At 48.8% G+C, this 10,683-nt stretch overlaps 1 protein-coding gene across 10 annotated transcripts in view; it reads right to left on the bottom strand.

The window, feature by feature from the left end:
* Positions 1 to 1,571: 1,571 nt before the first annotated feature.
* Positions 1,572 to 10,683, bottom strand: part of TNIK (TRAF2 and NCK interacting kinase) — a 152,864-nt gene continuing 143,752 nt past the window's right edge. For all 10 annotated transcript variants that reach the window (XM_035334103.1, XM_035334111.1, XM_035334105.1 and 7 more), the window contains 6 exons: positions 10,077 to 10,211; positions 9,431 to 9,531; positions 7,673 to 7,822; positions 6,293 to 6,452; positions 5,603 to 5,742; positions 1,572 to 3,617 (listed from right to left, as the gene is read on the bottom strand). In XM_035334103.1, the coding sequence (XP_035189994.1) occupies positions 3,534 to 3,617; positions 5,603 to 5,742; positions 6,293 to 6,452; positions 7,673 to 7,822; positions 9,431 to 9,531; positions 10,077 to 10,211 (770 nt within the window). In that variant the 3' untranslated portion in view covers positions 1,572 to 3,533. The remainder of the gene's footprint in view (positions 3,618 to 5,602; positions 5,743 to 6,292; positions 6,453 to 7,672; positions 7,823 to 9,430; positions 9,532 to 10,076; positions 10,212 to 10,683) is intronic.

Here is a 10,683-nt window from a genome sequence, read left to right as displayed (position 1 = left end):
TCCTGGTGGCACTGTCACAGCCCTGCCCGTGTGTTTTTCTGAACTGGGCTCTGGATGTGGCACCTGCCAGCGCAAGGTGCCCGAGCCCAGCCTGCCCGTGCTGCAAGAAGGGCAGCTCTCGGAGCTGCAGGAGCAGAAGGAAAACGAGCCGTACATCCAAGAGCTGAAGTGCTGGCTGATGCCGGAGAACAAGCGCACCGGTGCCACGAAATGCACAGATGAAAGCTCGTGTGGCCGCCCGCACCCCGCCGGGCACACAGCGTTACTCGCCCACAGCCGCCCTCCCACTGCTGCTCAGCGCGTTACTTATTAATAAGGCGCAAGAACCACGTATGGTAACACGCCACTTGGTCGTCCCCGCTGCCTGCTGCGTCGTGCCTGTCATTAGTGGTGCTGCCGAACACGATGGGGTGTGAGAAAAGCCCTGGGTTGAAGTTTGTGTCAGGCTGAACAGCTGAGCGTGCTCTCACCTCAGTGAAAGCAATTCCCAGCACGGGCAGCGAGGCTTTCTCTGCGCCTGGGGGGGCCGACACACCCCTGCTGTGCTCTTGGGCTTATTCCGAGGCAGCTTTCACGTGAAAAGCAAACCGAACAGAGCAGAAAACAAAAATAAACCAGGAAGATGCAGCTCCTAAGGCTGTGGATTTCCAGATAGAAGCACGCCGGGGAGAGGCACACCGGAGGTTTGCTCAAGAGGATTTCAGGCACATCCAGGTAACGTCACCTGCGGCCCTGGCGGTTTGCAAGGTGAGCGCCTGGGCTGGGTCTGGAGGGGGAGAGGAGTGTGGGAGCACCGCAGGGGGACGTGGGCAGCCAGCAGACACCTCCGGGATGTGGCGGTGGCGGCAGCATCCTGCTCCCTGAGCAGCCACGTCACTTCTGAGCAAACAAACCTCTGCTGGGTCTCGCAGTGAAGCAGCGAGTGCCGCCCGCACGGTGCCTCTCGCCGGCCTCGCCATGGTCACGCTGCCCCCGTCACACAGCCCAAATCGCTGCACCAGCTGCAAGGGGCCGAGAGGCCAGGGGTGAGCCCAAGAACTGCAGCCCCACAACCTCAGGCAGCCGCCAGCCCAGCTCCAGGGGCACGTTTAGGGCCACCTCGAGCGTCCCCCTTCCGTCCCCACATACGTGATATCAACCCCCAAACCACCTCGCAACGAGAAACGTGCCTCGAGTCGTGCTCTGACGCAGGTTTGGAAACGCTTTACAACAGGCTCAAATGCATCTCACGTTGCACAGACGTGATTTCTCATTATTCCAGGATGCCCCGGCCCCTGCGCACTCATCCTGCCCCAAAACGCTGCTCCAGGAAACCAGCATCGCGGCTCAGAGCCCTGAGAAGCCACCGGAGCCCAGTGACTTCTACCAGCCAACACCACGCTTGTTATTTGCAGAAATCTAACAGGCACGGCTCCGTGTTGAAGGTTCGTGCTTTACTGTAGTTGTCACCAGAAACGCTTTTGGTCTGTTATGGCCACGTACACACTGTAAACAAGGCCGTGTTAATCCTGGCTTCTTAAGATTGTTCCGAATGACTGCGTGGTTTCACAAAACACATTCACAAACGACCGTATGTTTAAACACGATTCCTTTTTATTTCGTAACTGTACTCAAAACCCCACAATTAAAAAAAAAAAATAATTTAAAGCCGTGTATTCTGAACCAGTCACATCAAGGAGGGGAGCAAAATAAAGAGGAAAGGAGAGTTATCAGTTTGCAACGTAATTTAATAAAACCCTCAGGCTGAGGGTAGCGACCACAGTGGAAATACAAAGAGCTGGTGGCAATCGGAGTCTGCGACGGGACTTGTCCTGGGGTTAGTTCCAGCACCGCGGTGTTGGGGCCGTCACTGCAGCTCGTGGGGCTGTGCTGGACCAGAGGCAAGTGGGCAGCAGCAGGAGGGTGCCCGGTGCCCATGAGGCTGCCCCTGCCAGGACGACATCCACACCGAGCCGTGCCGTGCTGCCCGCGCGGCTGAGGGCATCCTGTCCCATCCCAACCCCACCCGTCCCGTCCCCACCGCTGCACCCCCCCGGCAAGCAAACGCTTTTGCCCTGGATAAAGATTCGAGTTTGACCAGGTCCTGTTGATTTAATCATTTTTTAATAAAGCCATCGTTACTGAGTACACCAAGATTGCCAGTTAAGCTCTCTATATGTCGCTGGAGGTAACAGTGCTGTGATCAACAGCAAAACAACAAAACAAAACAAAAAACCCAACCAAAAAAAAAAAAAAAAGAGAACAAAACCAAAAACAAAACGAGGTAGGTTAAAAACCAGCAACACAGACCTTGTTATGCGACACCCCAATACCACAGGCGGCCATGCTTGCAGCTACTGAGAAAGAAAACCCCAGATACGCACTGAAAATGTAAATCAACTGAGCAAGAGTTTATAAGGACACAATTCAACCTGAACTAAACACACACACATTTCGGCACAGATGTTGTCTTCCACTGTATGTTGGGTAATTCGTAGGGAGCGGAGGGGGCAGAAAACGAGTATAGATTCAGACCCTTGGCCGAAGAAACCACACACATATATATAGTTTTAAGCTCTTTACAAGCCCAATGCAGCAACGCGCGGGGTGGGCGGCTCGGTTCGTCCCCGTCGCCTCCAGGGACGAGCACCCGCAGCTCGCGCCGCCTTCAGCATCGGGTCCGGTGCCCGCGGCAGCCCGGGAGCCGTCTGCGGCCGCGGCCCCCTCGCGGTGCCCGGTCCCCTCCATCCCCATCCCGGTGGCCATGGGCGAGCCCCGCGGCGGGCGGCCGTCCTCTCCCGCCAGCATCCGGAGCAACAGCAAACGGCACCACTGTCCCTATCACGACACAGCACTGGGTGAAGATCCATATAGAAATATGGATTGACAGACTTGACAAAAATGGTAGCTGATTTTTATTAGTCTAAGGCTAGTAGCTTAGCCATTTAAAATCCATTTCCCAAAAGAGGGGAAAAAAACCTATTATTTTTCTCTTCTTTAAAAATCCGTTAAGCCGTTGCTGCCAAAAGCAACATGTAAATGTTGGTGAAGGCAAAAGATTTCTAAAATTACCCAGCTATACGGTTATGGCCTTCATCACAAAGATAAAAGGTACATTTATTGTGCTGTCTCTCACCAGATTTAATTGGTAACTTTACAACATACTATATATTTGATGCTAGCAGGCAGACAGAATTAAAAACAGACTTTTTGACACTTGTTTCTTTCCCCGTTCTTACAAAGTAGGGGACAAAGAAAAAGTAAAATAAAAAAAAAAAAAAAAAAAGAAGGAAACTCATAACCCACTATAACACAGCGTAATCAGGAGACCTCGGGAGGCGGCTTCCCTATTCCAAGCGCGAGCGTCCGTCCCTGCCGCGCGTGCCCGAGCCCCCCAGAGCCGCTCCCTGGGGCAGCGCTGCGCTGGCGGGGGGAGCGTGGGGAGCGGTGATCCTCGGGGCCCTCCACATCTGCCTCTACAGTGTTAGTCCACGTGTGTAATGTCCTTTAAATTAGAAATAATGCCACGGAGGTAAGTGCCAAGTGCTCCTCTGTTACCAGTTCATCATGGAGTTTCTGTTGAGGGTCATGAAAAACACTTGGCTGCTTCCTCCGGATCTCACCGACGCGAAAAATACCTGGTTGGAGACAAAAACACCCTGTATGAAACACTGGTCATTTTCATTATGGCAAAAAAAGAGTTTATTAATTACAGAGTTTATTAATAGTCTTGTGACCAGGGAAAGCAAGAGCTGAGCCACACCTCGTGCAGCCTGCTCCATCCGAACCTGACTCTCTGCTATTTTTCTCCGGGGGACAGCAGAAACTTGGGCAGAGATGTGGGAGCTGCTGGCCCCGAGGGCCGCTCGCTGTGCGTGGAGCCCAGCCCGGGGAAGCGGCTGCCACCGAAAGCAGCGCAGCCCAGGAAGGAGCCAGCCCAGCGAGCCCAAGCATGGCTCGGCTCAAATCCCAAGTGCTTATTAGTAAACACCGTAATAAAACCTCCCCCGCTATCACCACTGCAGAGAGCAAGGTTTGGAAAGCCTTAAAAATACCAGGTTTATCACATAGCACGGCCACGGCATCATTTATTATGCAACGTTAATGTGACTGCTTCCAGGGCTTTATATCCTGCTAAACGTTAACCATTTGGGTCAATACTCGGCACGGTGGTTATCTGCCTCGGTTTGAAATGTGCTTCTTTGCAGAAGTTAGTTACGTTATTTCAGCCACTTCTGAATGCTACGTCAGGGAAAACTCAGACTTTCCTTCAGTATTTTCAAGGCACAGAAAGTATCAGGGCTCTCTATGAAGACATGCCCTTTGGTGCTTCCGTCTGGATCCACCAGCATTTGACCACAGTGGAAGTCTTAAAAAATAAGTCATTTGCAAGGATTTTAAGGGGACACTTCTTCAGCTTCTGCAGCTACAATATCTGAGGACTTAGTCCTTTTTGAAAACAAAACCATTCAGTCTTCTCAAGACTTTCATGATTAGCCACTTGCCCAGAAAGAGGAACGTCTGTTTTAAGCATTTCAGAAGCACTGGTGATCAGCTGGTTCCAGTATTTTAGAAAAATGTAGGTGCTTCTTTTCCCCCAGCGTTCTTCAAAAAGGAAAAAATCAACAGGAACAAAACAGAAAAAGACCGATTTAAATAAACTATATAAAACCTACAGTCAAGTTCTCAAAAGTTAAGGGGAAAAGAAAAAACCTAAAGGTATTTGGACACAACTAAAATTCAGCTTCATGGGCAACTTTGCACGATATACATCAACTAAAAGATAGGGATACATTTTTTCCACAGAGTCCAAATTTAACTTCATGCAACAGGTAGGCCAACTAAATTGTGGCCTCAAATCTTGTTTATTGCATGCTATTAAACCCTGCTCTGGCAACACAGCAATCAGTTTCTTCACGTGTTTCGCGCTCGTGCTCTTTACAGAATTCTCCCCTCCATGGGCCTGGTTTATCTTGGTGAAATCTTGTGATGCGAGGAAATACCACCAGCAGAAATCAGCGCAGAAACCAGACCTCAGCATTCAACCACCTCTTCCATGAAGGTATTCCTTCTCCTCCAGACATTTCTTCTTCCCTCATTCCCTGCACACCTTCCTCCTTCAGCAACACCCAAGCCAAGGGTAATCCGCACAACCATGCAAGTTGACCACGCAGCTCTGGTGCCCCTCCAGAACAATATTTATCAACGTTGTCCACACAAAAAGGTGGGGGTCCGTGGAGAAAATAGCTTATCATCACTGAACTACAAATACCTCACAACATCTCTCCACCCAAGTTCAAATTAGGGTTACTTACACAACCTTAGTGCTACCATTTCTCAACTTTTGCAGTTTATTTGGTGGCCTCAAGAATTCACGTTCTGATGCAACACTTGAAAGAAATTCAAGCCAAGTCGACGGGGAGAGATCTCGGTTGATATTCCCACCACAGGCCGAGATCTACGTCCACTGAAGAGAATTAATTGGGACTGGGTTTATGGGTACTGTTTATTAAACAGGACCTTCAGCTTAATTACTTATTAACCCCAAGATAAACTAGACCCGAAGTCTAAAAGTAGTTGGTTGTAGCTTAAAGCATGGATGCAAGCTTTGAAGTGGACTTACCTTATCATTTCTTTCACATAGAAACTTTAACCTTTGAGCTCGCTTGTGCATAAATACTCCGTCCAAATGTCCTGTCTCCACTGACCGGATTTCAATAGCTTTCTCTCCCCAGCCCATTATTTGATTGGAATGAATGTAGGCTGTCAAAAGGAAGCGTTTGGCAGATGTTACAATGGGTGTTGAGCTAAGTATTACACGATGGGCAGAACAACTCTCATCAGCTGTTACTCAAAGTCTACGCAGACGAATCACGGAGCTCTGCTAAATAGCCTTTAAGAGCACTTTTAGTCCAGAAGTTGCTGAGCACTTTAAAGAGAAGATGTTACACTTCCACTTTCTGCAGGCGAGGAGCTGGGACAGTGACCTGCCTGCAGAGTCTGTGGAGCTAAGCAATAGCTGGCCAGAAGAGCAACTCAGGCTCTCGTGGCTCTGCGCCCAGCACCTCTCCCAGTCAACACAGAACCTCACCAATGTGACAGCTTATACTTACAATAAAACACAGCTAAAATCTTCAAGAAGTTGCCTGCTTTTTCTGTGCAGGACCAAACTGTAGAAATTTAGCAAGTGCATCTTTTATCTGGCTGAGAGAAATCTCCTTTGATAAACAAAATCCCAAACCACTCTAACTCAGCATCCTTGACTCTGCATCTTACGTCGTACGTGCTTTGTGAAGGTGAAGGGTTGACCTACCCACAGAAGTAGGCATCTCTCCCCACTGGAGCACCACATCTTTAGTTATCCGTCCGTAGGTGTTCACATACACGCCTTCATCCTCGTAGCACACAAGCATCTCCATCCCGTCTGTTTTAGGCAGGATGACAATGGCGTGAGGAGTAATATTGCCCTGAATCTGCAGTTAAAATAAACCCTACAGGTCAGAATTACATTGAATGGAGAAAGTGGTAGGGGGAAAGGGAGCAGAGCCTTAGAAAAACAAAACCCAAAACCACACCGAGAACAAAACCCTCGCTCCATTCAACAGACAGGCATCAGCTTTTAGAGATAAGCTTGAAGGGGAATAAACTGTCATGTTTACCCTACCATCAAAGCTGTCTTAGACATCAAGGATAAACAGGTTCAGCAATTATAGAGAGATCACAACATATACGCCCCCAAGAATGACGGCTGACACTTGGCAGTAACACAAATCAGCAACTGTTGGCTGATGAATCCATCTTCTATTCAAATCAAGGCAAATAAGCCCAGATTTTTACAGGTAGCTCTAGGGAGGAAGTATTCTCCCCTTTCCTGAGGGTAGTAACAGTAACTTTCCACCCCCATCTGACCTTCCATAGGTAAGAAACAAAACCGTCCCAGACTGTCCCCATATTTCTCCTAGGTTTATTGCGAGCTCTTGCAGAAGCTCTATTGCTCTGTTCAGCAGTTCCTGGATTTGATTTCTATTTGATTTCCATTTCTCCTAGGCCACTTTCTCATGCTGGTTGGTACAACAGCAGGGACGGAGCTTAAATAAGCCAACAAGAAAATCCTTATCTACAATATTTTTTGAAGCACTGGTTCTTTCTTGAAATAGCCTATGGATCTGAGAGAGAACCTGTGGTCCGTCTCTGCTGTCTGGGAGTTGGGGATTTCAACCAGCATGAGATTTGGGCTCCCCTCATCCTGCCTGGGCAAACAGCACTGCCTCAGCAGGAAAGAGTGCTGGTGAGCACACCTGCTACGCCATGCAAGGGACAGTGCACTGGGCATCCAGTCCTTGGTGGTCTGTGGTGTCCAGTATCCAAGATCTTGGTTTCGTGGCATCTCACCCTACAAAGAGCTCCATTACTGCTCCATGCAGTGTAAGGACTAAGATTCTCCTTTCTGTGGAACCTGGCAACCTTACACCTGACCGCTCGGGCACAAGGACAGCAGTGGAACAATGGACATGAAGTAGGTGATACCTCGGCGTCCTCTTTAAGCAAGTTATCAGTGAGGATGGCACTGGAGATGTCATACCCATGGCAAGATGTCCCCTGACTGGTCAGCATTTCTGAGACACCAAAAGCCCGGCCAAACCTTGCTGGTGACCTGCGTTAGTCATGCAGCAGCACTCCCCCGGGTACTCACGTGAGATGGTATATAGATATCATAAGAGTTCCCAGAATCTACATCAATCACATGGAAACCAGTGTGTGATCCAAAGATAACCTTGAGTCTCTGACCCTCTTCTACAGTGAGATCGACAAGCAACGGTTTGTGCTGGAGATCTGCAAAAGACTTTTATAATCCTTTCAGTGAGCATCACGGAAAACCAACAAATTCCTACAGCAGACTGGTACAGTTTTGAAATCGCATTTATTTGAACGTGTTTCCTATTAAACATGTCATTATTTATATTCCTGTCTCCGTTCCTATGTCAGACACACCAGGGGTATTACCCTCTCACTCCAGCCATCCGAGCCGATAGGTGCCAAGCACAGCTTTTCCCCAGGAGCCCGAGGCCAGCCCGACAGCTTGGTCTCTGAAGGAAGGCGACAGAGACCCCGCCAGCATGCAGGGACCCCCCCAGTTGTGGTGCTGCTCAGCGTAACAAGAGCAAAGTCTGCAAACAGCTGTGAGCACCCACCTCCCCTCTCGGTGGGTAACACCGCTCCAGTTTGGGCAGCTAAAACAAGTAAAATTAGACGTCCTTTATCCTGTTCAAGCTAACCTGCTGGGTACATGCTGGGATCAGCTCTCTGGCATGGACCAAGCTGGGACAGAGCCTTCCATGGCTCAGGTCTTCAACAGGAGGGTGAAACACCCCCAGGGAGAGAGAAGGGTGATTTGCTCCCTGTGCAAGTACCCCTCTGACTCCTGACATGGAAAATTAGCGAGTGGCATTTCCTGCTGTCCCAACAGATCCCTGCCTACAAGGGGGTCGAACTTTTTCAGCCCCCAGACTGGAAAAGCAGCAGCAGGAGCACTAACCAGCATCCTAACTGCAGCCCGTGGAGGCTGGATCCCAGGCTGCGTAACTGCTGCTGAGCTCTTCGTATCACCAAGCCCATTTATTCTGGCTTTTGTTCAGAGAAAGCAAATGTGACCTAATACTGAATAAGCCCATTTGTGCTGGAAGGATGCAAAATGAGATTACTCAGTGTGAAAGTCTCCAGAAGGCGCTGCCCCTTGTGACTTGCTGCTTTCCTTAGAAGGAAAAGTGCTTTAAAGTACTAAGTACAAAATACCCCTTGGCAGGTTGTGTAGGAGAAAGGTCTCACTGAAGGAAACTGAGGTGGATGAAAAGGGAGAGAAAGAGAGAGGGAGAGAAAGGGTGGGTCATTCTCCTGGAATTTCTGTCTTGAAACAGAATCCACACTGCAGAAGGGGAGAGGACCTTGCAAAATAAAAATGGAAAATAATGCCAGCCTGTTTTCACATTACACGTGGAAAATTAGTCAGAAGTTAAAGCAAGGAAATGAACACAAATGAAAAGCAACCCAAAACCCCAACTTAATTTTTCTCAAGGACATCTGGGCAGCTTTCTGCAAACTTCCCCTGTGAAGCCTCCCAGGAAAAGCTAGAATTAATGCCTAATTGTTAGCCATAAACAGCGCGTATCACATCTCTTCAGCCACGAGTTTCAGAACTCTGTGCCAGGGGAAGTACAATGATGATAACGTTTCTGAGGAGTGCTTTTGTTTGCGTCCTTGAGATCTGAAAGGCCTGGCACCTTGCAGCAAGTCTGTCAGGAATCGCTGCGGGTGCTTCTCTTCATTGGCCCTCCAGAGACTGCACCCAGGTCCCCGAGGACTACATAAGCAAGACACTTTTCAGTTCTGCATCGTACAGAAAGCTCGCGTATTTGCAACTACAGAGTGTATTTTGGTAACCAGATAAACGTACCTTAAATGCCATAAACTTGTGATATGGTTTAGGAGCCCAAGCATAGATCTCTACAGCATTCTTTAAGGCAATCACCAAGAACTTGATTCTTTCGTATTTCACTAAAATTAAAATAAAACCAATGTTTAAAACATTCACTTTTGCTTTGAGACTGAGTCATTTGTCTCTAGAAACAGCTTCTAAGGCTCTCTCTCTGTTGCTTCCCTTGTGGTAGAGCATCCACCTAATGCATATAGGTTAATATCAAGATTATTTGTGGCTGTGGTCTGCCCATACTTTTAAGAGAAATCATCAGATCAAATCTAAGACTACATAGAAAAATCTCCGAAGATTCCAAGTATCTTTTGCCTGTAACATATGCAGTACGTGACCGATCAGATAAACCCTGAAGATTTTTAACAAGCCATTTTATCATGTAGGCAACGATAGAGGAACTTCCAATGCCCGGTGCTGTGGAGCAGGCAACCAGCTCTCAGCAGTCCAGTCAGCATCGCCCTCTCCAGGCTCCGAGTATGGACACAATGCACTTTCTCAGTGCGAGAGCAGACCTGCCAGATGCTTTTTTCACAGCTGTAGTGGACACAGAAAATGCCTCCAGACATTTTCCCACTGAAACCAGCCCAGCAGGGTGGCCCCAGCCACTCACCAACTTTGTAGTGGATGCAGCCTTCCAGGTCCCCAACCGTGATCCAGCCCTGCTTCTTCTCGACTTCGGGGTCGTTGTGTAAAATCCTGTTTCTCAGCCAGGACAGATAGTACACTCGCAGCTTATTCTTCTTTCCTGTTGGCAAAGGAAACCTGGCCATAAGGAGCAGCGAGAAGTAACAGAGCAGCACGCAGCCCCAGGGACAGCCCCAGGCTCCTGCTCTCTCCCTATGCCACACAGGGCAAGCAGAACATGCTCGCGTGGAAAACCTTCAGATTTCAGTGCTTATTTTCACTAATATATTTCACTAAGATAAAATTTAAGTTCTTTTCAAAAGGAAGCTCAAATAATAATATAGTTGGCTTTGTATTTTTGCTTGTGCCTTGGTCTCCCACGCCACTGGCAGATGCAGTACGAGCTGGGCTATGCTTACTGGGGGATGGAAACTCCAGCTTGCACAAATCTGTGCTCACAAAGAGAGAACCAGGCACGGCAGGGCCAGGAATGCAGCTCTTACACCTCAGATACTGCTGCGCCAAATGTGCCTTTCAGCTCTGGCACGGAAGGCTCTCACTTTGGACAAAGAAACCTGGGAACACCGCTCTGC

The sequence above is a fragment of the Oxyura jamaicensis genome, chromosome 9 (genome assembly GCF_011077185.1).
Source record: "Oxyura jamaicensis isolate SHBP4307 breed ruddy duck chromosome 9, BPBGC_Ojam_1.0, whole genome shotgun sequence".
Taxonomy (NCBI): domain Eukaryota; kingdom Metazoa; phylum Chordata; class Aves; order Anseriformes; family Anatidae; genus Oxyura; species Oxyura jamaicensis.
This window is presented reverse-complemented; position numbering and strand designations above follow the sequence as displayed.